The 27,740-nt window shown below is 41.8% G+C and overlaps 1 protein-coding gene and 1 long non-coding RNA gene across 9 annotated transcripts in view; one reads left to right on the top strand and one right to left on the bottom strand.

Moving 5' to 3' along the window:
* The window catches only part of EFR3B (EFR3 homolog B), a 140,301-nt gene that overhangs the window by 14,086 nt on the left and 98,475 nt on the right, over positions 1-27,740 (bottom strand). For 5 of the 8 annotated variants that reach the window (XM_060693109.2, XM_060693110.2, XM_060693111.2 and 2 more), the window contains exons 7-16: positions 27,444-27,578; positions 25,891-25,969; positions 23,075-23,210; positions 21,917-22,078; positions 15,739-15,850; positions 12,554-12,599; positions 11,175-11,353; positions 10,013-10,088; positions 9,034-9,195; positions 983-1,114 (exon numbers count right to left, since the gene is read on the bottom strand). In XM_060693109.2, coding sequence (XP_060549092.2) covers positions 983-1,114; positions 9,034-9,195; positions 10,013-10,088; positions 11,175-11,353; positions 12,554-12,599; positions 15,739-15,850; positions 21,917-22,078; positions 23,075-23,210; positions 25,891-25,969; positions 27,444-27,578 — 1,219 coding nt within the window. The remainder of the gene's footprint in view (positions 1-982; positions 1,115-9,033; positions 9,196-10,012; positions 10,089-11,174; positions 11,354-12,553; positions 12,600-15,738; positions 15,851-21,916; positions 22,079-23,074; positions 23,211-25,890; positions 25,970-27,443; positions 27,579-27,740) is intronic. The other 3 variants (XM_087883348.1, XM_087883349.1, XM_060693108.2) reach the window with 1 other exon arrangement.
* LOC117667672 (uncharacterized) lies at positions 294-9,066 on the top strand. The gene is made up of 3 exons (XR_004592099.2): positions 294-394; positions 2,132-2,214; positions 8,980-9,066. It is a non-coding gene; the product is annotated as an uncharacterized LOC117667672 (long non-coding RNA).

Here is a 27,740-nt window from a genome sequence, read left to right as displayed (position 1 = left end):
TGCTAAGAGATGCACAGAATGAATTAGAGTCAGGACAGCACTGCTATTCAGGAATCTCTTGTTTAGTACTACTGGGTTAGCAAATTGAGTTCTCAGTATATCAAATCTGGGAGCCCAGTAACAATTTCCAATATGCAGTTGTTGATAAAAACCACCTGTACACACAGTCCTTAATCACATTTAGCTGAAAGTTGATAAAAGTTGGTGCTTCAGAATCTCTTTCTTACATATGAGACAGGCAATGATGCAATGCAATGGCAGGAAACCACTTAGTGTGATGATTCTGCATCATAATATATTAAGAAGAGATACAGAAAAAAGACAATCACACTTTTCAGGAAATGTCCAGCGAGGCTTTGGCTGGATGGGTTTAGTTCAGAAATGTCTCATACATGTGAGTACTTTGAGGCTGTAGGTAATTCATCTAACATGGCTGGGCATCACAACAGGGAAAGTCGTGTTTGAGGGTTCCCTAAAAATCCCGCTGGTTTTTACAGAGTATGGAGTGCAGGGACTTCATATTCTTATGATTCTGTGTGCTCCAAATGTTTTGGACTGTAACTCCTACCGTGTTTCCCTGAAAATAAGACCCTGTCTTATATTTTTTTGAACCCTGAAATAAGCGCTTGGTCTTATTTTCAGGGAGGTCTTATTTTGGGGCATGTGGAGCAAGACTGGGATCCTCTTGCTGTCTTACCTGATTTCCAGCTCTGTCTCCCTAACCATAAACAGAGGAAATGGCGGGGACCGGCTACGCATGTGTTTAAATATTTTCGGGGAGGGCTTATTTTTTGGGGGGGGCTTATTTTAGCACATGTGCTCAAAAGCCCGATTGGGGTTATTATCAGGGGATGTCTTATTTTCGGGAAAACAGGGTAGAATTGTCATCCACTCTATTTGGACCAAGCTGAAGGAAGTTTCCTGGTAGAAAAACAACAACAGGTTAAGGAAAGATAAGCAAAGGTAAGGACAAGTGGCAGACCTCATGAATATGCTGGCAAAAGGCTGGCACCGTGGTCAGCTGGCTGATCAGGTTCAGGTAGGCAGCTCCAAGGGCGTACAGGGCACAGCGGCTGTACAACGGCAGGTTATCCTCGTTCACCAGGGCCAGTTCCTGCCAACAGGACAGCAGCCTTGTTAGTGAAAGGACAAGCAAGCTCCCCCAACCTCCATGTTCACTGACAGCCAGACACATCTGAGTTTCAGTCTACATTCACTCATCTTGAACACTGAATCTGTATCGGCATCAGAGCCTGAAGGTATATAAAGCCAATCACGCAAATTCCACCAGAGAGAAAGAAAAAAATATATCTTTTTTTAAAACCAAGAGAGTAGTTGGGAATAGCCTCAGAATTAACTGGCCTAAATCCTGGAGGGTCCGAGAAGAATGGAGGAAAATCTGTTTCAGAAAAAATGTTACCTTTGAAAGGATGGATAAAAATTAGATGGAAGTATTGCATAAGATCACTTTTCATATGACGTGCATATTTATATTTAATTCTGTTTCTATTTATTATTTGGATTGATCTCTCTTTCGGTATCATTTTTTAAATTAATTTATCAGAAAAAGTTTTTTGCCTTTAAGGTTTAAGAATTTGAAAGAGTATATTGAATTTTGGCAACATAAATGATGATAGTCTATAAAGATTAGTAAGCGCAAAAAGAAATATATACTATTTTCCACAGCAAGAAAAAAAAGTAGAAATGGTCAAACCGATTGCTTTATTTGAAGAAAAGAACATATCTAATTTTGTTTTCATTTGGAAACCACTTTTGGATTTTGTGCTTGTGATGGGATTGATCTCTCTTTCAAAGCAAAGGGGCTGTGTTTCCCAGGTACATATGGGGCTAGGAGTGGCGCTATAAAATCTATTTCCTTTTTATTACAGATAGTCCTCATTTAGTGACTGCTCATAGTTATGATGGTGAAGAAAAAGTAACTTTGTGACCAGTCAGTCCTTGCATTTATGACCTTTGCACGTTTGTAAAGCAAAGGAAAGTTGAAGTAAGGTCATAAGCCCAGTGATGGTTTCAAGTAGCAACTGCTTTGCTTAATGATACTGCCAGTCACAATTGTGGTCACAAAACAAGGAGTGTCTGTAATATATCATTTGGTTTTTTTACTTTCCAGTAAAGCACAAGGACTCTGGATCCCTAGCTCACACACGAGGATATCTTCTAGTAGACAAGTGATGACAACACTAAGGAGCTGAGGTGTGTAGTCCCAGAAGAGAGAGATGGTTGAGATCCCTACAAGTCTAGTTCTCGGCTTGTCGTTCGTTCAGAACTGCGATAGGAAATAATCACCAGTAACGCACAGAGAATCAGGGTTTACTTTGGCAATGATAAGCTTGCAGTCAAAAGTAAAGTACAAGTCGGTGTTTTGGTTCAAAGTCAGCGCTGGGTGTAATCACACCACAGTGCTATTTAACAAAAACTCAGCCCCTTAAACATACATCCGGTGATTATCAATCAAGCACCCCCCACTCCCTTAACAGTAACAGCTGCGAGCACCAGAGCAGCGAGGACAGCAGAATCGGAGAGGCCCAGCAACGTCATCAATCATCGCCCTGAATGCTGCTATCCAGGAACTATTTGTGTGTTCGCTGCGGCTGCTTATCTCCACTCCTTTTCCTCCCACACCCTCCATTGATGGCGAGCTCCGGTAGGACTCGACAGGCGGCCCCCCCTACCGGGAGCTCACCGATAAATAGAAAGCATACAAATGTTAGTCACTGTTACGATCCTGTATTAGGTTTGTCTGGGTATTTCCGATGGAACCGTTGTATCAATCGGGCAGCGTGAACATCGGGTGCTGCCACCCACGAGGCCTGTGTTATAGGATATCCTTTCCACCGCACAAGATATTGTAACATCCCCCTACGAACCCTGGAGTCCAATATTCGATCTATCTCATATTGGTTGGTATGCACGGGACCCGGTGGAGTAGTCGAGGTACCTGGCCTTTCTGTCGTCACCGGTTTCACCAAACTGCTATGGAATACGGGATGTATCCTACTGAACAGAGGGGGAAGTTTAAGAGCTACGGTTACGGGATTGATGACTTGTGTTATGGGAAATGGTCCTATATATTTAGGTCCTAATTTTTTACTGGGCAGTCGGAGTTTAAGGTATTTTGTCGATAAGTATACTTTGTCTCCTATCCGGAATGGTTTTGGATCAGCTCTTTTCTTGTCTGCATATTTTTTGTACTCGTCTGCTGCCTTTTGTAATGCTGTTTTTACACTTGGCCATACATGACTAATTTTATCGGCCCAACCGCGTGGCGTGTCACCGTCTGTCATAGGGGGATCTAACTCTGGAATGGCTGAAAACTCTCGGCCATATATTACTTGGAAAGGGGAGAACCCAGTACTGCGGTGAGGTATGTTGTTATATGCCACTTCGGCGAAAGGTAGGAGTCCTGACCAATTCGTCTGCTGGTAAGAAACGTAGCATCTGATATATCTTTCGACCATGGCATTGGCCCGTTCAGCCGCCCCATTAGTGCTCGGGTGGAATGCTGAACTTAACCCTTGAGAGGACCCAATTAAACGGACAAATCGTCTCCAAAATTTAGAGGTGAATTGAACACCGCGGTCGGATATAATCCTCTTAGGTGCTCCATGGAGACGATAGATATGTTGTAAAAAGAGTTCGGTTAATTGTCGCGCGGATGGTATGCTTTTACATGGCACAAAGTGGGCCTGTTTCGAAAACAGATCTACCACCGTCCAAATTACAGTGTGGCCATGGCTAGGGGGGAGATCGACTATGAAATCCATAGCGATCTCTTCCCAAGGCCTGCTAGGATTCGCGACTGTCTGTAATAGTCCTAACGGTCGTCCAGACCAGGGTTTGGCGGTTGCACAGGTTGTGCAACCTTTTACGTATGTTTCTATGTCCTTACGCATTCGTGGCCACCAGAATTGCCTCCTCACAAGGTGTAGAGTTTTTAAATACCCAAAATGGCCTGCTGACTTGGCATCATGGCACCTGCATAACACTACGTTCCGTAAACGTTCTGGAACATATATTCTATTCTCCCTCCACGCTATTCCATCATTATAGCTAACCATAGAGGGGTTTTGGATTACCCATTGATCCTGTTGTAAAGCTGTTTTAAACTCGGTACGTAAGTGACCATGTACTTCTGTAAGTCTTAATAGGATTTGGGAAGGTGCAATTAGAGGTTCTATCACTTCCTCTCGCTTGCTATTATACTGTGGCATCCGGGACAGCGCATCAGCCAGGAAGTTTTTCCCAGCAGGAACATACCGCAACCGGAAAGAGAAACGCTGAAAATATTGTGCCCACCTTATCTGTTTGGGAGATAGTCGCCTGGGCGTTTGTAAGGCTTCTAAGTTTTTATGGTCCGTCCATACCTCAAAAGGATGAGACGCCCCCTCCAAGAGATGTCGCCATGTCATCAACGCCCAACGGACCGCGAATGCCTCTTTTTCCCAGATCGCCCATGCCCGCTCTGTCGTGGTTAACTTTTTAGACGTATAGGCACAAGGTTGTAACCCTCCCTGCTGTGTTCTTTGTAGGAGTACTGCTCCTACAGCCACGTCGCTAGCATCTGCCTGGACTACGAATGCCTGCGTTGGGTCTGGATGCTTGAGTACTGGTTCTTGAGCAAAGAGTGTTTTTAACTGCTTGAAAGCCATTTGACACGCTGACGACCACGTCAACGCTTGTCCCGGCTTTGGTTTAGCCGTGGCCGGTTTGGTCCGTAACAGATCCGTTAGTGGTAGGGCTATTTCAGCAAATCTGGGAATGAACTGCCGATAGAAGTTTGCAAAGCCTAGAAAGCTCTGCAATTGCTTTCTGGTTCTAGGGGCCTGCCATTCAAGCACTGCCTGGACTTTTCTGGGATCCATCTCTACCCCGCTCTCTGATATTCTATAGCCTAGATAATCTATCCTCTTTTTGTGAAACTCACATTTGGATAGTTTCACGTACAGCCTAGCAGCTAATAATTTGTCTAAGATCTGTCGGACCAGAGATATATGTTCCTCTTCAGTTTGCGTGTAAATTAAGATGTCATCCAAATATACAAGGACACCCCTGTACAGATGTTCATGCAGCACTTCATTGATGAACTGCATGAACACCGCAGGGGCGCCCTGTAGTCCGAACGGCATGACCTGGAACTGATAGCTTCCCAAGGGACAATTGAATGTTGTTTTCCACTCATCCCCTGGTTTGATCCGTATCCTATAATACGCTTCGCGTAGGTCGAGTTTCGTAAAGATACGACCGGTGGCTAGGGCAGCTAACAGGTCCTTCATTAAAGGAAGTGGATAGAGGGGCTCCACACACACCGCATTGAGACCTCTGAAGTCAACGCATAAGCGTAAACCCCCATCTTTCTTCCCACGAAACAGGACAGGGGCAGCCATCTTTGATCGACTAGGTGTGATAAAACCCCGGGCCAAGTTCTTGTCTATATATTTTCGTAATTCTTTTAGTTCGGGTTGTGTCATTGAATACATCCGGGGCTTGGGTAGCTTCGCCCCGGGTATTAACTCAATACTGCAATCCGTAGGCCGGTGAGGAGGCAGGGTCTCACATTCCTCCTCACTAAAGACTCTGGCGAGATCCTTATACACATTAGGATACGTCGTGTCTGCTGGTGGGCTCTCTACTTCTATTCCCCCTGCTGGCTCCTTTTCCTCCTTGGTAGGGGGAGGTCCCAACGGTAATCGAAGTTTGCGAAAACCCCCTTCCCACCATATCGTAGGAGCCCACTTGTCCAACCATGCTAATCCTAAAATTACTGGTTCTAACATTTTCTCCACTATAATAAACCGAATAGTTTTGGTATAGCTTTCCAAACTAACTATGATTTTTTTTAATCTAACTTTCTTTTTACTTGTGTTAGTTTGGGTATTACGGTGTCTTTGTCTTGTCACATAACCTAAGTGCTGTACTGTAATTTAAGAATTACAGTATGACTTTCTCTCGGCTTGTCGTTCGTTCAGAACTGCGATAGGAAATACTCACCAGTAACGCACAGAGAATCAGGGTTTACTTTGGCAATGATAAGCTTGCAGTCAAAAGTAAAGTACAAGTCGGTGTTTTGGTTCAAAGTCAGCGCTGGGTGTAATCACACCACAGTGCTATTTAACAAAAACTCAGCCCCTTAAACATACATCCGGTGATTATCAATCAAGCACCCCCCACTCCCTTAACAGTAACAGCTGCGAGCACCAGAGCAGCGAGGGCAGCAGAATCGGAGAGGCCCAGCAACGTCATCAATCATCGCCCTGAATGCTGCTATCCAGGAACTATTTGTGTGTTCGCTGCGGCTGCTTATCTCCACTCCTTTTCCTCCCACACCCTCCATTGATGGCGAGCTCCGGTAGGACTCGACACTAGTTCTGTGGGTACAATCATTATTGAATCTGAGCATGCATTAGATTAATGCCTTCATCAACTTTATTTTAACAGATCAAAACTGCCCCAACTACCCTTATTTATTAAATATTTTCTTTTTCTTTTTTGAAATTCACATGCTTTATCTTTGTGGTTCAAATTACAATATATTGTTAGCATTCAAGAGCATTTTACAGTAATTGGCACAAATTATATAACAGATCCAACTCCTTATATAAAGTACATGCAAAAAACTCTTGCAAATTGCTTCTTCAAGGAATCTGATGAATCCAAAAAGGGCTGGGGTAAAAAAAAACATGCATACTTGACCTCTTCCCACACTGGATGCTAGCGATTGGTTTCTTTTTAAATTCTTCCTACTTTTAAAAAACAGAAGCCAGCCAGAGTCATATAGATTCAGGCAGCCTCTAAATTGTATTAAATTGCATTAAATAAGTAAATCTCCAATAACCAGATGGAGTCCAAGTACAATGTGAAGAAGAGTAAATATGGGTGTGTGGCATATGGGATAGTTAAATATTTATTTATTTAAAAGATTTATATAGCCACCCATCTTCTAATCAATTCTGGGTGGCTCTCAATCAGAAGTTAAAGCAACATGTAAAACCATATTAAAACTATAAATCTAAACACATTGAAACATTAAAAACAACAAAAACCCGGCACCAAGTCAAACTTCTAATGTGCAGTCATCCAATCTTATCTCAGTGCTTAGGAGAAAAGCCAAGTCTTCAAAGCCTAATGGAAGGCTAGGAGGGTCGAAGCCTGCTGAACTTCAGGGGGTAGAGTGTTCTATAGAACAGGGGTCTCCAACCTTGGCAAGTTTAAGACTTGTGGACTTCAACTCCAAGAATTCCTCAGCCAACTTTGGAGAGCTGGCTGAGGAATTCTGGGAGTTAAAGTCCATAAGTCTTAAACTTGCCAAGGTTGGAGACCCCTGTTCTATAGGGCAGGGTATCAGGTTTCGATGTCATCTCAAATAAATTGCACTCCCAAACAATTAATCTTTGCTGAAATATTCCATTTATTGAGTACGACAGATCTGGCCCCGACTTCGTCGTAGCCGATATTAACCCTCTGACCCCCAAACCCTTCCCTTTCCATTCCCCAATTCTCATCTTCTCATTGGCCATCTTCCAAGTCAGTCTCCCCAGCTTCTGACCTCACCCCACAGGAATGTCCTCCCTCCCATCCCATCTCCTAGGGGATATTATCTACAGAGAAAATAAGTAGGTGAAAAGTCAAGCCTCGTCTCCTCCTTTTTATGGCAGCATCAGAATGCTGACACAGGGACTGCCACAGAAAAGGAACACTTCTTAGCTCCCATCAGATGGCAATATTTCGGGGAAGGGCCAAGTAAATGCGCCTACCCTATCTGACCTGGTAGAGAAAGGCGGTCCTGCAGGTAACCTGGCCTTGGGTCATATTCCATTGCCATGTGGTATGCTTTAACTAACACCTTGAATTGCCGGTGGAAAGAAAGTGGAAGCCTTGCACAAAAAAGATGTTACTTGTACAAACCTAGGGGTACCCATTACTGTGTGTGAGGTACACGTTTGCTTAATTAAGGGAAAGTCTGGAACAGGAACAAATTGTAAAAGAAATATAAATTGTTTTGCTGATCTCAGTGTCACTGTTAGCATTTGAATAGGAATAGTTTTTCATTGTTTAAAAATTCTGGAACAGCTTTTTAAGGCTATTAGCATTAGCACTAGCACTTACACTTATATACCACTACACAGTGCTTTATAGCACTCTCTGAGTGGTTTACAATATCAGCATATTGCCCCCAACGATCTGGATCCTCATTTAATGACCTCGGAAAATGGAAGACCGAGTCAAACTTGAGTTGGTTAGGATCGAACTCCTGGCAGTGGGCAGAGTTAGTTTGCATTCTAACCACTGCACCACCACTTAATAATGCTAGTGAAAGGACAGGCTTCTAAGTTATTGCTAATAAATTTTATAAGAGTATTTCCTAGGTATCTCCAAAACAGAGTCACCTTCCATATCTAACCCAAAGGTGCTTTTTCAGGAGGCAACTGGACTTCCTTATTTTTTCTTTTGAAGACGTTTTGCTTCTCATCCAAGAAGCTTCTTCAACTCTGACAGGATAGTGAGAATGCAAGGATTTATATTCCTTGCAGACAGATGGTCATCTGCATCCTTTTAGAGAGTTGTTGAGGCTTCTTGGAGATTTGTCTGTGTCCTCAGGATCACCTGAGTAGTGCTCCTGGTTCCTGTAGTCTGCAATTTTTTCCCTCTGGAAATCCATTCCTACTCCCACACCATTCAAAGGGTGTTCATCCCAAACTGTATAGCTAAAATGAGCAAGGAATATAAATCCTTCTATTCCCCACTATTCTGTCTGAGCTGAAGCTTCTTGGATGAGAAGCGAAACGACTTCAAAAGAAAAAACAAGGAGGTCCACTTGCCTCCTGAAAAAAGCACCTTTGGGACAACCATGACTTGGATGACAGAGAATCTCTACAGACTTCCATATTTAAGTTTAGTAGTAGCCCTTATAAACCTGTTTGTGATTTGCCACCTGAGATATAATCTTGTCTTCCTTGGAAGTTCCTTTCTATCCTTCCTGCTAGGGAGATGAAAGATTCGTCAGCCCGCACATACCTGTATGGCCAAAACCAACCGGATGAGGTCCACTACCACCTCTTCATTGGCCAGTTCAATGCTGATGAGTGCCAGTAGACTGTAGACAGCCTCATAGTGAGTACGACCGTTATTGTCTTCCTTGCAAGTGAAATACATGTGTCGATACAGCTGCTGGGAGTGCTGTGAACAAATATAACATAGCTTATATTAAGGAGGTTGCCATTTCATTGAAGTATTGAAGGCAGCGCTTTTACATTACTTTAGCACAGGGGTGTCAAACTCAAGGCAGGGCCGGATCCAGCCCAAGGGGTGCTTAGATCTGGCCCACAGGGCCATCCTGGATACAGCAAGGGACCAGCCCATGGTGCCTCTGCCGGTGAAAATGGAGCTCGGGGGAGGGGGGGCATGCGTGGCCCTCCCGAGCTGTTTTCGACCGCGACAGCCTCCTGCAGCCCTCTACCAGCGAAAAGGAAACTCAGGGGTGGTGGTGCATGCAGCCCAGGGGTGAAATCTACTTACCTTCCTTACCAGTTCGGAAGCTTTGCTCGCGCGTGTGCATCACATGCGCGCACAGACCTTCTACGCATGCACAAAACCTTCTGTGCATGCACAGAAGCTAAAAAACACATTAGTTGCTGGTTAAAACCAGGAAGTAATGACACCCAGGCAGGTGGGTGGAGCTTTGCTCTGCCATCGCTACCAGATCGCGGAACCATCGGCCAAGATCGCTACCGGATCAGGCGATCCGGTCCGATCCGGGAGCATTTCACCCTTGATGCAGCCTCCCGAGCTCTGTTTTCGCTGGCAGAGGGCTTCAGGAGGCCGTTGTGACACAAGTGACATCGAGCTAGTCACGCTCCCCTGGCCACACCTCCCTACAGTCAAACACAACCCTGATGCCGCCCTCAATGAAATCGAGATTGACATCCCTACTGCTGGTGACTACAATCAATCAATCCCTATCTTTTTTTAACAGTATTTGGCAAGCCCTCAATACCTTTTTCATGAAGACAGTATCTTGGCGTGAACATTTGTCCACTTTCAGCTTCAGGATGGAGATATCACTGATAGTGCTGTGCAGAAAAAAAAAATGAGAAAAAATTAAATAGGGATGTGTGTACATGGAAGCAGGCCATAACAAAAGGGTGGAGAAGATTGTCCATCTCTCCTCCTTTTTAGCACCTCGCAGGATATTTCAAGGAGTGGTGGAATGGCATTTTTATGTATAATTTTTTTTTATCAAGGAAAATTTTAACAGAATAGGAACAATATAAATTAAATAAATAAACTACTGATAATTATTAAAAGTAAATAAAGTATTAAAAGTAAGAAAAGTAATTACTGAAAAAACACAAAGAAAGAAATAGAGAAAGGAAAGGAATAGAATGAAAAACTCGTAAAGAAGCAGCTTCCAGTCTCCTTAACATAAAAATTCATTTATATTTTACCTTCTCTAATGCTACAACATTTTTTTTTCTTTCCATAGTCTACCCTTTCTAATCATCAAAGGGAATGGTAAAATTACAGTGGTGTTATCAATCAAAGCAAATTTCCAGCAAATTATATAATAAACCCTGTGAAGGAAGGATACATGTATTTCAAAATAAGTCATAGCCTTAATCCCTCACGAATTTTAATTCAGAACAACAACTGCAAAACAATTCTTATCTATGTAACTGGGACAAATATGTGTGGTGCTCTCCACACCACCACCATCATCATGTAGACAATGTGGAAGAATGACAGCATGTAGTCACAATGTTATTATGTGATTACCAATTGACAGCATTGTTCATTTGGCCAATCATGATGAAAAAGCATTTCAAGGGAAATTCTACCACTGAGCAATATTAGGGAAGAAGAAAAAATCTTTTTGCATAAATATTCTTTGCATATATTTCTATTCTTTCTGATACAGCTATATTTAATCTGTGCTTTCAGAATTGCTGAATGAATCTTTGGTTCAAATAAATGCCACAATCTTTAGACTTGCTAGAAGGCCATCGCAACAGCAAACAGGATATCAAGCAGTTTCTACTTAGGAAGACAGAAGGAGAGCAATATGTATTCACATGGTTTGTAGCAAAATTATCTATGATACTTTCCCATCTCATATAACATCTCCTCTCTATCACAAGAAAAAAAAATGGACCGCAAACCTGATTGTCTGGAATTTGTGCTTATTTGCATGGCGATCAATGAAGCTGATGAGAATCTGCAGAACAAAAAGGCGAATCTCTGCATCGTCCATTAACGTAGCTGACAAGAGCCTGTCCAGGAAGGAGCTGGGAAGGGCTGTGAGCATGTTACTGCACTGGAAACCAGTGGAAACCTGCAGGTTCCATAGAGAGCCTCTCCATTAATCAATACTCAGCAGCTTGTTCGCAATGCAATCAATAATAATGACAGCTAGAGCAGCCAAGATATTGCTAAAACAACCTTCTCCCATTCTTCCTAATTTCTTTTTCAAAGTCTTAATTTGTCTAGATTTAATTTGTGTGTCGGAAATAGATTAGATTAGATTAACAGAGTTGGAAGGGACCTTGTAGGTCATCCAGTCCAACCCCCCGCCCAAGCAGGAGACCCACCATTTCTGATAAATGGTAATCCAATCTCTTCTTGAAGGCCTCCAGTGATGAAGCTCCCACAACTTCTGAAGGCAAGCTGTTCGATTGGTTGATTGCTCTCACTGTCAGAAAATTTCTCCTTGTTTCCAGGTTGAATCTCTCCTTGATCAGTTTCCATCCATTATTCCTTGTCTGGCCTTCGGGTGCCTTGGGAAATAGCTTGACCCCTTCCTCTCTGTGGCAGCCCCTCAAATATTGGAACACTGCTATCGTGTCTCCCCTGGTCCTTCTCTTCACTAGACTAGCCATGCCATGGTTGGTTTCACATGTTAGTCTAGGTTAAAATGGCATTGGATGATTTGTAGTTTAGCATGTGGGAGAAAAGTGGTAGGCACAGCAAGTTGTAGAAATAGAGTAACTGCCTTTTGTTAACCCTAGTTTAGTTTTAATGTGTTATTAGAAAAACCATGACTCCTTGGGTCATTGTTTCAGAAATATTTCCTTACTAGATTCCTCATTGCCTCCAACAAAGGCAGAGCTTTTAATGTACTGGAAAAGTTCTTTAAAATTCAGAGAGATATTCAGATGTATCGAAAATACTTCATGCTGAACTGCGTAGCAGTCAAACATCAAGAATTGACCATAGGAATTATTTTATGACATTATGTACTAGTATTTATTTAAAATTTATGATTATGATGTTATGCCATAAATATTTTATAAACTCCACAAAATTTCAATTGCATGGGAGTCAGAGGTCCTGGATTTTGGACATTCTGTAAGTTAGCCCATTTGAGGTTCCTCGGTTCAGAAGGTTTTGTCCCATGATGCACCATTTCGCCCAGTTAAAGGTTACAGACATGTGAATTTTAGTAGGCCAAAAGGTACATCATTTCTTATACAAATGAGGTATCTATTTTTCCTCTGCAAACCTCACATGAAAATGGAACATCTCTTTCACATACCTGCAGGAGAGATTTTAGCAACATGATCTGCGTCAATCGATTCCTGTTCTCCCTAAAAAAAAAGAAAAAAAAGATAAACACTCAAGATTGAAGCCGCATGGAAAAAAAAGACAACCTACAAAACTAAAGGCCAACCAAAATCAGGACAGGATGAATAAGAAAATCATCAGCTGGGAATGAAATTGTGTATGAAACATAACCAAACACACACAACCTCTTATAAGGATGTATCATTAGGCAGCAAAATAACATTCCTCCAGCCACAGGGTGGGGAAAATCTGAACCTGCTGTGGTTATGTGGGTGAAGCAAGCAGACAGGAGGAAAGGGTCATCAAAGCAGATGTGCTAATGGGAATGGAGTAGAGTGAGGAATGTCGTCATACCAACTGGTCCTTCCCACCACTTTCAATGTTTTGAAAAAACAGAGAGTTTGTATCCTTGATTTCCAGCAATTCTAAACTAGAGTTTCATCTAACTCAGAGGTCTTCAAACTTGGCAGCTTTAAGACTTATGGACTTCAATTCCCAGAATTCTCCAGCAAGCATAGCATAGCTGGCTGGAGAATTCTCAGAGTTGAAGTCCACAAGTCTTAAAGCTGCCAGCTTTGGGGACCCTTGCTTTAACTCCATGGGTTATAGAAAAGGGATGTGGGAACTACAGATGGCCTACCATACAGCAAAATATTCTAACAGCTATTGCTACAACTTCTCTCATATAAACCTGTTCAAAAAGATTACTGCTTTTTCTGCTCAATTGTCTATGACCCATTGCCAATTTCTGTTCAACTAATTGCTTTTTACATTACTGAGAAATAGAAACATTTTTTTCTCTGGCAACATAAGCACTGTGGATAAATTTTGAAAAAGTTAATATTGGTCAGAGTCATTTCCCTCACCTTCCCCTCTGCAACCCAACCCCAAGAAAGAAAAACATCTTGATCTAAAGAGCCAGGAATTTCTAATTGGATGGATAAACTCTTCACAACATGGACTTCTAATGTGCCATTAGATATTGCAAAGGGACAGACATTCTACTATGAATTGGCATATCTAAATCAGCTTTTTCACCAAGCTACTCAAACATGACTCTTTTTCAACATGTAAAAATCTATTCAGAAATGAGTTGATGCTGTTTTTTTATGTTTTCTACTGCCCACCCCCAAAGAATTCACAATTCTCTGACAAGACACATTACATAGAAAGATGGCCTATGCTCAGCCAATAACAGAATTACTCTTCTAGTCAAAAATTAAATATTTATTTAGGGTTGGAAGATGCAATACTAATTAACTTTGGTTTAATCCCAACAATCCAAGCTTGGATAGTAGAACAGATCTGGTTAGTAACGATATGGGAAGCTATCAAAAAATGTCAGGATTATAGAGTAGACTGGAAAATTGAAAACCATTTTAGAAGAGGGCAAAGGTGACCTCTTTTCGTATTGCTGCCAAGACAACTACTACTGACAAATTAGGAGACAAGTTCAAATTGAAGGAGTCTGTACTTTTATTAGTCTTGTGGGAAATAATCAACAAATGTCCAATAATAATCAACTCTCCCTTAATCGGTTATCTTCTGCATGCCAGTGCCCACAAGTATATCAATAATAGCAAGAGCAGCAATAGTTAACTCATCATACTAATTGTAAAGGCACTCACCTCCTCATAAACCTCCAATACCATCTATCCATACTACTTGCTAGAATGTTCTTCCTAAATTCATTCATCCTCATTTAAACTTTGCACTGCTTATCAGAGCTTTCCAGGGTTTTTAAGCAGAGTTGATTCCCAATCTTTGACTTAAATGATGATGACAACCTCTGAATCTGGCCACTGAATTTTCTAGTGAAAATTCCTGCTGTGTTGACAGAATATAAGTATTTTCCTCAGAAAATGTTAATATATGTTAATAATACTGTCTGGGGTGATGTAAGAGTAAAGAAATTGTGTTTTGGCTTAAAGTCCAATTAACGGATAGCTCTATGTTTGGCTTGTATCCCTTTCTGGCTATAATAGAAATTCATATAAATTATCATTGATTCATATTCAGAGAAAGCTAACAAGGATCTATATCAATGTTTCTCAACCTTGGCCACTTGAAGACATGTGGACTTCAACCCAGCAGGGATGGCTGGGGAATTCTGGGAGTTGAAGTCCAAAAATCATATGGCCAAGATTGAGAAACACTGATCTATATGGGCTTTTGATGAGATATTGATATCAAGGAGCATTCAGTTATATGAACTAGAAGAGTTACAGCCCAGAAATAAATTCCCTTCCTCAGAAGCCTATATTTGTTGATAATCTGTTGTAGCCCAGCATAAGTATAGATTCCACAACTCAGAAACAAAATTATTTTAAATTTTAAAAAATCCAGATTTTTCAGTATTGTGGAAAAAAATACTTTTAAATAGCTCCTTCTTCTATTTTCTCTACTGCTGCCTTTTTAAAAGAATTGTCCTTAAGATAAGCATGTTGGCTACAGATTATGGGAGTTTAGGAAACATGCTGTAGGTAAAAAGTTTTTCTTGAAACATACACAATTTCCCTGCACTTTTCTGTTCAATTAAATAATTACATAAACAGAGATACATGAAACATGACTTTGAAATTAATGAGTAACTGCTTGTATTACATGTGATGGACATGAAGATGGACAAGGAATTAGGAGATTCTTTGGACAAAATTATATGCCCTTTAAGATTAAAATAGCCTCTCATTCAATTTTTGCATTGTGACACTTAAGATGGCAAATTATTATTTAAAACAAACCTTATTAAAAATGATCTTGAAACGAAGAGGAAAAAACAGACAGAAGGATGAAAGTAAAATAACTTGCCCCAAATTGGCATCCCCTATAGCAGGGCTGTCAAACTCCCGGCCTACGGGCCATTTGCGTCATGCACTGGCTCCACCCACGCCCGGTTTAGCGAAGGGGAAAAAAGTCCCGATACGTCACGTGACGCCACCGTGACGACATGAGTTTGACACCCCTGCCCTCCAGTGTTTAATAATACAGCTATAATTATTAGATAGCACAGTCAATCGCAGTGCGATAATAATGGAATTATAATCCAACATACTTAGAGGGTTCCAAGCTGGGGAAGTCTAGACTGAGGGAAAGGAAATCAAGAGAGGGGGAAAACGAAAAAGAAGGGGAATAAAAGAGAGTGAAAAAGAGTGTTATCCTCACCCAGCTTTGCCCATGTCTACAGGGTGATGCAGAGAAGGAAGTGGAACTTTGCTCATGATAAACAGCATGACCTCCGACCTCTGATAGGTGGGCAGAGTGCTGGCAAAAGAACCTGGGAAAAGACAGAGCAGGAGAAGCATGCAAGATAGTCTAGTAGGGGTGAGGAAAGGCACGGAGCTGGTGTGGGGACCCAATCTAGAAAGGACAAAAATAAATAAATAAAAAATCACCAGCAAGGAAGTATAGATTTTCACCAAGATTTTCTTACTGCCAGGAAAAACCCCTCCTTATCCTATCAGAAGGATCAAAAACCACAAACCAGATGGATGCCCAAGGAAAAGAGATCAGGTCCTTCTATGAGTTGCTGTGCAAGTTGCTGGGGAGATACTACTTTCAAATCTTGCTTGGCCACTATATGAATGCAATGCTGGATCGACAGCGGAGAGCCACACAATGCTGGATCTTTGGACTGACCTAGATTGCCAGGCTCTTCATTTTTTTTTTTTTTGAATGGCCCTTTTCCTGAACTATCTTGGTTCAGCAATAAAGATGCAGCAGAAAAATTAAGGCAATCAACGTTTCAACGATAAAGTGCTCTTTCACTAAAGCACTTAATTAATTAAACACACCTCTCAATCAGGGGTGGGTTCTAAATTTTTTTACTACCAGTTCTGTGGGTGTGGCTTATTTTGTGGGCGTGGCTTGATTGTCATGTGACAATTCTTTAGGATTTAGCAGAGGTACTGGTCTACCAGGCTTCTAACTGCTTACAGAGCTGTACCGGTCTACTCATGTATTTTTGCTGGTCTACCCATTTATTTTTGCAGGCACCTGGTCTCCCCTTTTATTTTTGCAGGCACCGGTCTACTCATTTGTTTTTGGAGGTACTGGTCTACCACCAAACTGCCTTTTACCACTGATCAGCTGTAGGGCGGCCCTTTGAAGCCCCGTGGCAAGAGTTTAAACAGTTTTTCCTTACAGCCCATCAGCTGGGACTCAGAAGGCAGCAATAGATTGGGGGTGCGGCCAAATAAAAGGTAAGAATAACGCCAGGGGGGCAGAGGGAGGCAGGAGGGCGGGGGGGGGGGGCAGAACTGGTTTGGTGATGTCATATCGTCACCGCTACCGGCTTGGCGGAACCGGGCGGAACCGGAAGGAGCCCACCACTGCTCTCAATGGTTTAATGTGTAGGTAGTCCTCGACTTACAACAGTTCACTTAATGGCCATTTGAAGTTACAACAGCACTGAAAAAAAGCGACTTACGACCATTTTTTCCACACTTACAGCTGTTGCAGCATCCCCATGATCATGTGATTTACATTTGGATGTTTGACCACTGACTCGCATTTATGACAGTTGTAGCATCCCGGGGTCATGCGATTACCTTCTGCAACCTTCTGATCGGCAAAGTCAATGGGGAAACCAGATTCCCCATTTAACAACCGTGTTACTAGTTTAACAACTGCAGTGATTCACTTAACCAATGTGGCAAGAAAAGTCATAAAATGGGGCAGAACTCACTTAACAATTTCTTACTTAGCAACATGAATTTTGGGCTCAATTGTGGTTGTAAGTTGAGGACTACCTGTATGAGTATCTATGTATATACTGTACACATATATACAAATATGTGTATTTTTAAGGAAGAAGATAGAATGAAGGAAACTGAAAAATAAAGAGACTGGGACCACTTTGGAAATGGTTCCAGATTCTCCACTCTCTTTTTTAATGAGTCGAGCCTGATGGGCCAGATCAGGAGCTCTGCTGGCTGAGGAATTCTGGGAGTCGAAGTCCACAAGTCTTAAAGTTGCCAAGGTTGGAGGCTCCTGGGCCAGATGTAAAACTATGGAGAACTGGTTGAGATAAGTTAGATCAGACTCTTGGGCAGGATTAATAGGATGCATGCTTAATCTGAAGAATATTCAAGGCTGAATATTGAGAAAGCTTCAAAATCTCTCCCTCCCCAAAGAACTGCCTGCTTATAACCCCCAAACTTCAGGAAATCAATGAACTATTTCTTCTTTTCCTTCTATCTCTCTCTGTCTCAGGTGTTCAAGGATTCCCAAGTCTCTTGTGACCTCTGCTGGCCATGCAGTGCATAAAAGTGAAGAGTAAAAGAATATTACCTTCTGCTTTCCTTCTAGATCAGAGGTGTCAAACTCCATTGAAGGCCACATCAGGGTTGTGTTTGACCTCAGAGGGTGTGCACGTGTGTGGTCAGCATGGGCGTGGCCAGCTTGATATCACTCATGTCAGGGGTACCTGTGGTGGCCTGGGCTGGCCTGGGGGAGATCCTCCTGCAGCCCTCTGCCAGTGAAAACGGAGCCCGGGAAGGCCATGCGTGGCCCTCCTGAGCGCCGACTTCACTGGCAGAGGCACCGTGGGCCGATCCTTCACTATTTTCATGGCGGGCCCGCGGGCCAGTTCTAAGCAACCCGTGGGCCGAATCCAGCCTGCAGGCCTTGAATTTGACACTCCTGTTGTAGATTTTAATGTGAGGGTGCCCATCACATTTGTTACTTGGGACTTGATGGAAACTACAGAGCAGCCTTAGAATAGTTTTTAATCTGCTCAGTGTTAGAACCAACAGACTTTCAAGAGCACTATTATAAGCAAGTGTGTGTGTGTGTGGGGGGGGGGGGGGTTCTTTGCCCTCATTACTAAGGAAGCTGCTCTATTATTGACTCAGCCTTCCATCCTTCCGAGGTCGGTAAAATGAGAACCCAGTTTGTTGGGGACAATATAATGACTTGGTAAACTGCTTAGAAAGGGCTGCAAAACACTATGAAACACTATATAAGTCTAAGTGCTATTGTTATTTCCATACAACAAAGATCAGGGAATCCAGGCATCATGATTTAGTAAGTACCAGTCTTCTAAATCTTTTCTAGTACCTAACTTTAAAAGCAGAAATGGATGGCTGCGTATGGTCCACCAAATATTGCTGTTGTTGTTTCATCCACTAACTGCTGGGGTGACAGTAGATGCAGTTCTGCAACGTTTGGAAGGCCACAAATTTACCCTCCCTTAGCTTTGCCACGAAGCAAGGACGAAGGGGGGCAGTAAGCAGCTTCGTAGAGTAATCCTTCCACCTATAAAGTATACTAAATATGACTGACAATGGAAGGTGGGATTGTCATATCAAAGACAATACATTATTGGCGGAATTGACTTTACTTGTATGGATTAAAAACCAAGTTTAACACAGCATTGAAATTACCGTATTTTTCAGAGTATAAGATGCACCTTTCCCCCCCTAAAAGGGGGAGAAAATTTAGGTGCGTTTTATACACCGAATGTAGCCCCGCTCACCCACTGGCCCCCACCTTTTGGCCTCTGCCTCGCAGCAGTTATCTCCTTGCAAGTAAACAGCAAGGAAAAACAGCTCCTTTCAGCTTCAGCACAGCCTAATTAGCACATGTTGATTGGATTGGCCTCCCGACTCTCAGCTGATTTGCTCTCAGCTGTTTTGTGCAGGGCTCTGCTGCTTGCTGCAAAGAGGTAAATTGCTGGAGCAGATTTTTTTTCCCTTGTGCTAATCAATCTATGCTGAAAACAAAAATGAAAGTAAAGCAGGCTGTTTGCTGTTTGCTGCAACGAGGCAAAATTGCTCAGAGGCAGAGGCAGAGGGAGACTTCTTTTTCTTCTTTTCCTCACCAAAAAAGGTAGGTGCGTCTTTTACTCCGAAAAATATGGTAGTTCAGAGCTCTCACTACCAACTCCAAAGCAATGCTTTCCCTGTGCTATGGGAGTCACACCATTTTTGTATCAAAACCGTATCAAATTTAGTATGAGGCATGCAAAGCATGGCACAAAGAACCATGTATGTTCCATATAAAGACCTGATTAAAAGGGAAAAGAGAAGGGCTTGGTCCTTACCCTCTTCACCAATCTCAAGGCCAGTGGGTTGGTCCCAAAGTTTCCCATAATTAGCACAGTTCTGGACTATCTAAGGGTGAAAAATCTAGGAAAAAATAGAGAACTTGCCATTGCTTTTTTAACTAAAACTCAACTAAGTATTATTGGTGACATCGTTTGTGCCCTAGGTTCCCCCTGGAGTTTCATCTTGGAAGGCAATAAGAACATTCACACTGAACTCTTGCTTCCAGATCAAGCGAACTGCTCTAGAACTGTTTAAACTGTTTACAGAGCCTTGGTACTACAGTGGTTTAAAGCACCCTGTTATTAACACAGCTGCCTGCAATTTACTGCTGGTTCGAATCTCTCCAAGGCTCAAGGTTGACTCAGCCTTCCATCCTTTCTAAGGTAGGTTAAATGAGGACCCAGTTTGTGGGGGCAATAAGCTGACTTTGTATAAATATACAAAAGGATGAAGGCTATTGCTTAACGCACTGTAAGCCGCCCTGAGTCTCCGGAGAAGGGCGGCATATAAATCAAATTAAAAAAAAAAAATGTCTATTCTTTATAAAGGCAGCAGAGTTCCATGTGCCTTTTGGTACAAATTTCAAGGAACGATTCTTGTCTGGCAGAAAAGTTCTAGCACAGGGATGTCAAACTCGATTTCATTGAGGGACGCATCTGGGTTGTGTTTGAACTTGGGGGGTCAAGGTGGGCGTGGCCAGCTCAACGTCACTCGTGACGTTCGCTGCTCTGCCAGCGAAAATGGGCTCCGGAGCTCATTCCAGGGCAGCCCCACGGGCCAGATCTAAGCACCCTGAGGTCCAGCCCTGGCCCCTGGGTGTTGAGTTTGACACCCCTGTTCTAGCACAAAACTTGGACTAAGCAAATGTGATATCATCTTAGATGCAGTTCATCTTGGACCATTTAGCTCAGAAATGTCTGTTTAGATTTACAACAATTTACCAGGGTCTTCCCCAAGTTGTGCTTCTCAAAATCCTTCTACCTGGAGATGCTGGCTGGGGAATTCTGGGAGATAAAAGTCCACATATGTTAAAATGGCTAAGGTTGAGAAACACTGGTCTAGAAACTCCAGTTAGCCCTATAAAATTCCCAAAAGGTTATACTGAGCTGTGAGCCATGCAAAAACACAGCGTGCATCCAAATAACAGCCCCTCACCCATTCTTAGAAAGATTCTGATTCCATTGCAGGACTAGAATAGTCCCTTAGGGACTTTAAATGGCTCGGCATGGTTTTTCATTATTTTAATATGGAATTTACTTGATTTCCGAAGGCACAGGCTGATTGTTTCAAACTGTTTTTTTATTGCTAATTATTACTGTGCCGTCAGCAATCAAGGAGGAAAAGGGCTGAGTTATTTTTTTTAAAGTAGCTAAACAGAGGCAAATTTAATAAAACAGTTCCTGTAACACAAAGGATTGCAGACTTGACTCTAATTCAGGATTTCTCAATCATGACCTAAAGGCCATCCTGTCTGGGGTTAATGGGTGTTAAGAAAAACAATTCTAATTCAACTAAATGACAAGATAAAGAATTAAAGAGGAGTTTAATGAAGGTTCAAGTTTTGCTGTAATGAGAAAAATCAACAGTAGTGAAGGAGTTTAATTACAAATCTTAGATTTTTTCTTCTGAGAAAGCTTATAGAAAAATTAGTGCATTTATTCCTTCCTTCCAACACCAAAGACACATAACTGACAGATCTGTACCTACTAACAAAAGATGGAACTTTCACATCTGAGCTGTGCTTTGCCAATATTACATAGTGGAAGGGACCTGTAGAAATTGGTTGAGTTTGGGAGACAATTAATGATATGTAGTTGCTAGTTTCCTATACATAAAGATATAGAAGAATCTGAAATATCAGTTTAAAGTATAGTTTTGATGTACTGGCAGTGGTGGTGATCAATCATAACTTTCATCCTTTACAAACTAACAAACAATAAACAAACAAGCTCCTAGGCTCATGAAGTGGGAGAAGCTTCAGAAGATTCTCATCCAGGATCTTATGTGTTTTGGTGAATGCATGTTATATGCATATGTCTTTGATTTCCTTCTCTCTGAATCAAAGCAAGACATGCAGCATTCAAGAAAAATTACTGCTTCTATTTTCCTATCATTGTCTCTTTGCTAAATTACTAAAAAAAAATAAAGAGTTGGCAGGATTCATTTCAATTTACAAGACTAATGGAAATCTTTGATGGGGAAGGAAGCATCTGCAGTGCTAGATAAAGCCAATCGTCCTGTCTTCCTAATTGCCAAGCAAAAATGGTGCCAATGCTTGGGGTTATTTAGCATACCTGTGGTCTTGATTATGGCCTCCTGGAACATTCTTTCTTCATGCTCCTTAATGATCTTGGTGCCACCAGCAATGACACAATCATAGCTACCCGTCAAGGCATAGTCAATACTTAGCCGCAGCTGCCTTAGAAGGGTATTGAACACCTCCAGCACAGTTGGTCCTAGAAGCAACACACAACATATCTTTGGAAGAAAGAATTCTTGATGAACATATCTTTTATTTTATGTACACTGAGAGCATATGCACCAAGACAAATTCCTTTTGTGTCCAATCACACTTGGTCAATAAAAAATTCTATTCTATTCTAAGAACATTTGTGGGTTCCTGTGCATATTGACTCCAATGCCACAGAACTAAATGTTACAGGAATGTTGCCTAAGGATTTGAATACATCTATATTCCAATTGAACTATCCAGGGTATTTTGATGGAAAAATGAGAATGCCTGGACAGAGTTGATGTTCTCCTTTTAGTTCTCCAATCTTGGCACTTTCACTTGTGTTGCCCTATAAATCCCATCACTGTTTTTTTAAAAAAGGTCCCTATTGTTAAAAGTAATATGTATTTATTTTCATCTTAAAAATCCAGTTCATCCATCAGGCTGCTCTTACAAGTCTAGTTTTAGCTACTCTGAAATATCTCCTAAAGAACAATTCTTGATCAATCTTTTTAATTAACCCATCTAGGCTTCTGTCTCCAAATAGGTTGATCCATACATTAACTAGCCTTTTGGGAAATTCAGTTTTTGGAATTTTAAGAACTTTTGATTCTTGAAGAGATAACCCTTTTTCAGGGACGACTCTCACCCTGGTCACCACTTCTTTACCCTCCTACCATTGGGAAGGAGATATAGAAGTATAGCCAGCTGCACAAATAGCTTGAAGAACAGTTTTTATCTGTGGGCTGTCAGACTCCTGAATGCGAAATAATGTCATAACTATGTAGTACAATGGACTTGCAGGGCCAGCGCAATGTATAACATCTTCACATGTTTTATTAATATGATTTATTGGATTAGGATTTTCTATCTTCACTGTGAGTTGTATTGTGTTGGGTGCGTGTGCACTGAGGGAGCTCAACCAATCTCATTGTACATATGTTGTGCACTGACAATAAAGATTTGACATTTGACACTGAAGGTCATCCAGGCTGCTTACCAACAGATCCAGAGGCTGCAATGATGGCTGCTTCTGAGAGGACCTCAACTATCCCTGCCCGCACAGTGGCAGCACTTTTGCTGTTTGCATCCAAATGGCTCAGGAGCTGCTGAATCACCAAATGGGAATGCTGTGGCTAGAAAAAAAAAAGCTAGAGCAGATCCGGAAATAACACGAAGGGCTATAAATACCATAAGAGGAATCTGAGAGGTTGAGTTATGGAAGCCAATGATAAGGGTGCTGAAGTCTTCACACTCAACATTAAGTACAAATATGTCAGGTCACTGCACATCTCTCCCTTCTCTCCCTCCCAGGTTAGAATACTTCGCTATTTAATGAAAAGACTCATGATTACAATACCAATCATAGGATTGCAGGAGATGCACAGAAAGTTCATGTTGAGTAACTTTTCCTTCGTCTTTGGCTTGGATGCAGAAAAGCTTTATGTGCCTAAATCAGTATATACCTAGAGCCTTTTGTCATACCACTTGAACATGAGTGCATATGCGGTTATAGTGCATGACTAGACTAGTTCATATATCTCATAGTTAATTTTTTTCAATCTAAAAAATATATGAGAGCATTTAAACCTCCTTAAGGAAAGAGATTCTATACTGAATCATGGAGGCTGGGCACTTTTAGATTCACCCATATTGCACTTCTTGTATGAGCTGCATGGGCTCTTAGTTTCCTTCTAGGTGCAATTCAATATGGGGGTTATTATTTTTAAAGACCTACATGGCATGGTGCTAAATTGTTTGCAGGGCCGTTTCTCCCTAAAGCATCTCCCCTTCCTATCAGATTGGATAGGTAGCCATTTTTCAATAGGCAACACTTGCCTGAAATGTTATCATGTAATGAAACCTCAGAAGCCACATTTTTAGTGGGTGCTGTTCTTTTATGGAACACTCTCATCCCATGATTTGGCAGGTGCCCAATATTTTAGCCTTCTGGAAGGTCATCATGATCCTGGCTTTCTATCCAGGCATTAGGCTAGAGTGAGGATGTCTTGGGTTGTTGGGACATCTCAAGGGGATGAACAAGGCACAGGGTCTTGGTTGTGTTTTTATGGTTAAAAAAAAATAGTCCTGGAATTTTATTGTTGCTGTGAGCCATCCAGAGTTGTCTTTTAAGATATATGGTCATATCAATCGTATAAACAAACAAACAAACAAACAAACAAACAAACAAATCTGAATATTTTAAGATATGGAGACAATTTTACCATTGGCTAGAGAAGAAATATATATAGGGTAATGTTGTAATAAAACTGGCTGTGGCTTCCGGTGTCCCGATATAGCCAGCTGACGCCATCGCTGGCTATTGGGGGCGAATCACTCGCCCCCACGGAGAGGGCTCGTAACTTGGGCGTCCTCCTGGACGCACGGCTGTCGTTAGAAGATCATTTGGCGGCCGTAGCCAGGGGGGCTTTTTATCAGGTCCGCCTGATACGCCAGTTGCGCCCCTTTCTAGATCGGGACTCCCTACGCACAGTCACTCAGGCACTCGTCACTTCCCGCCTGGACTACTGCAACGCTCTCTACATGGGGCTCCCCCTGGGGTGCACCCGGAGGCTCCAGCTGGTCCAGAACGCGGCCGCGCGGGGGATTTTGGGGGCGACGAGGCGCTCCCACATGACACCTCTCCTGCGCGAGCTGCACTGGCTCCCGGTGGTCTTCCGGGTGCGCTTCAAGGTGTTGGTGACCACCTTTAAAGCGCTCCATGGCTTAGGGCCGGGGTACTTACGAGACCGCCTTCTGCCACCAATAGCCTCCCACTGGCCAGTACGCTCCCACAGAGTGGGCCTCCTCAGGGTGCCGTCCGCCAGACAATGTCGGCTGGCGACCCCCAGGGGGAGAGCCTTCTCTGTGGCGGCGCCCACCCTCTGGAACAACCTCCCCCCAGAGCTACGTACAATAACAGACCTCCGGATTTTTCGTCGGGCCCTAAAAACCCATTTATTTCAATTAGCTGGGCTGGCTTGAGTCAAATTTTAAACGGATTTTAAATTGGAATGTTTTAATTACGGCCAAAATTATTTAATTATTTTAAACAGATTTTAGATTTTGTATGTTTTGTATGTATGTCTTGTTTTTACTTTGGCTGTTCACCGCCCTGAGTCCTACATTGGAGAAGGGCGGTATAGAAATTTAAACAAATAAAATAAATAAAAACATGGGAAGAAGAAAGAGGAGAGAGAAGATAAATGTACTAATAGCAAAGTAAGAAAGTGAGAGAAATGTTACAATAAATGAAATGATGATATTATGAAACGATTAACATTGGAGAACAAGAAGACACAAAAGATGTACTCAAATGAAGCACTGAACAATTGATTATGTATTGTGATGTTTGTTTATAAAATATTTTTTTAAATACAAACAAACAAACAAACAAACAAACAGTTTTGTTTCTACTAAGGGTCATGCAAAATTTGGTGTAGTGATTAAAATGTTGGCCTAGAAACCAGCAGATGGAGAGTTCTAGTGTCATGAAAGCTGGCTAGGTGTCTTTTGGGCCAGTTACTCTCTCTCAATCCAACCAACTATAAAACATTGCTATTGTGGGGAAAATATTAAGAGAAAGGGGAAGGGAGCACTATTTATGTGAGCTGTCTTAAATTATTTGTAAAGTAATAAAGGCAGGGTAAAAATCAATCAATCAATCAATCAATCAATCAATCAATCAAATAAATAGTATTTAGGTTGCTGATGATTCATCAAGGGAGGTTCTGCTCTGACGTTTAAGCTCTAAACTAAACTTTGTTACACTGTAGGAATAGAAAAATAGAAATGCCTTCTTAATGCAGATCTCACCTGAATGGAGTACATGATGATCTTAAAGCAACGGATTGCGAAGGTATTTGGCTCCCAAAGAGAGTGGTTATCTAAGTGGCTTTTGGGAAATAAGAAGGAAATAAAGAGATACAAATTTAGCAGACTTGATATAACTGACTAATCATCTAAATTAGAAAGGCATTCATTTTCAAAGATCAACAGCTTTAAATTAGCAAATGAAACCAAACCTGGCTATTTTTTTTATAATGTAAAAAGGCCTCTCACCTATGATGAGAGTTTAGAATTTAATGTTTTAAGCCAATAATGGCTGTAGGTCAGTCTGCCCGGGGGTCGGAGGCAGTTATTTTCATGAAGAACTTTAAGCTGGAGCAAACCAAAATTGGTTCTAAATAATGATCCATTATATTTCTTACTACAGGGACCACCCAGATGTTTCTGGAGAATGAGTCCACAACTAGTCAATGAAAGACAGCATGCGCTGGCTGAGGAATTCTGGGAGTTGAAGTCCACAAGTCATAAAGTTGCCAAGGTTGCAGACCCCTGATCTAGAAATAGGAGCCCTTTGGTCAGAACAGCCCCAGTCCTAGAACAATTCCTTTGTCACTGGATCAGTTGCTTCCTTATTTAGCATTAGAGAGGAGTAAAAATAGTTGCATTGCAATGGGACTTTAAAAATTATACATTTCTAATTTTAATGCCACAATTCAGTTGTATTAGATGGCTTTTCCTCCTATCCTTGTTTTAATAAGGTTTATTATACACTACCCTAGAGTGGTGTGGTGGCCTAGAGGTGGAGCTTTCGCCTCGTAATCAGGAGGCTGTGAGTTCGATCCTAGGTAGAGGCAGATACTTCTCTCTCTGGGCACACTGAGAATATATCTGCTGAACAAAACTCCACATTGGTAACAGGAAGGGCATCCGGCCATTAAAATACTCTGCTAGCTCCATTCAGTTACCCAGACTCCACCCCACAAGAGATTATGGAGTTGTTAAATGATGATGATGACTATACACTACTCTGGAGACTAATTAGGAGAGGAGAAGGGCTTTAACGTTAATAATTTGCACTGTAGCTCAAATACTGTTAACACTGATAGAGAACCAATGACTGGATTTAATGTAACATGACAGAAGAGGCTAAAATTGATTTATGGCTGAGGAAGTTGTAAGAAGCCACTGTCATCTTAGCATGTTGGCTGAACCACAGCCATAACAACAAGTCTTAAGATGATTTATTTTAAAGGGATCACCATTCACGTGCTAAACTGGGATTTAGCCTAATGTGGAATTAAGCTTTTTGCTAGCCTTAGACCAATTCACAGCCTTGTTACAATTTACGGGAGTAAAATGAGATCACTTTGTGCAATATCCCCAAATTTCTTGGAAAAACACTTGAAGGAAAACATTAGTATTAATATTAATTAATACTATTAATTAATAGTGATCATCATCATTGTTCTGCCCATGAGTCGTTAAGTGTGAGGAAGAAGAAATTCAATGCACACAGTTTTGATAAACATCTCCCAGGGGAAACCGAGGCAGCTGTAAAACACACAATGTGAGGGACTTACATGAGGACAGGCTTGATTGCATTTTTAATATTGCCATAGGCTGCCCGACCCAGAAGCTCCCGCAAACATCGTTCAGCCAACTCTGCTGGGTTCTCTTTCTCCTTCTCCGTTGTTTGCAAAGGTGAGGGAGAACGGCTAAAGGAAACAAGGAAGGGAAAATGAAGCAGCTACAATTTAAATGTCAAACATCCATTTCACAGACAAAATGCAAGTAGCATTTTCCCCCCCTAAAAGGTAAAGGTAAAAATTCCCCTCGCACATATTGCTAGTAATTCCCGACTCTAGGGGGCAGTGCTC

The sequence above is a fragment of the Pantherophis guttatus genome, chromosome 1 (assembly GCF_059756535.1).
Source record: "Pantherophis guttatus breed Tessera chromosome 1, ASM5975653v1, whole genome shotgun sequence".
Classification (NCBI taxonomy): domain Eukaryota; kingdom Metazoa; phylum Chordata; class Lepidosauria; order Squamata; family Colubridae; genus Pantherophis; species Pantherophis guttatus.
Note: the sequence above shows the minus strand (reverse complement) of the source record. Positions and strands in the feature narration are given on the sequence as shown.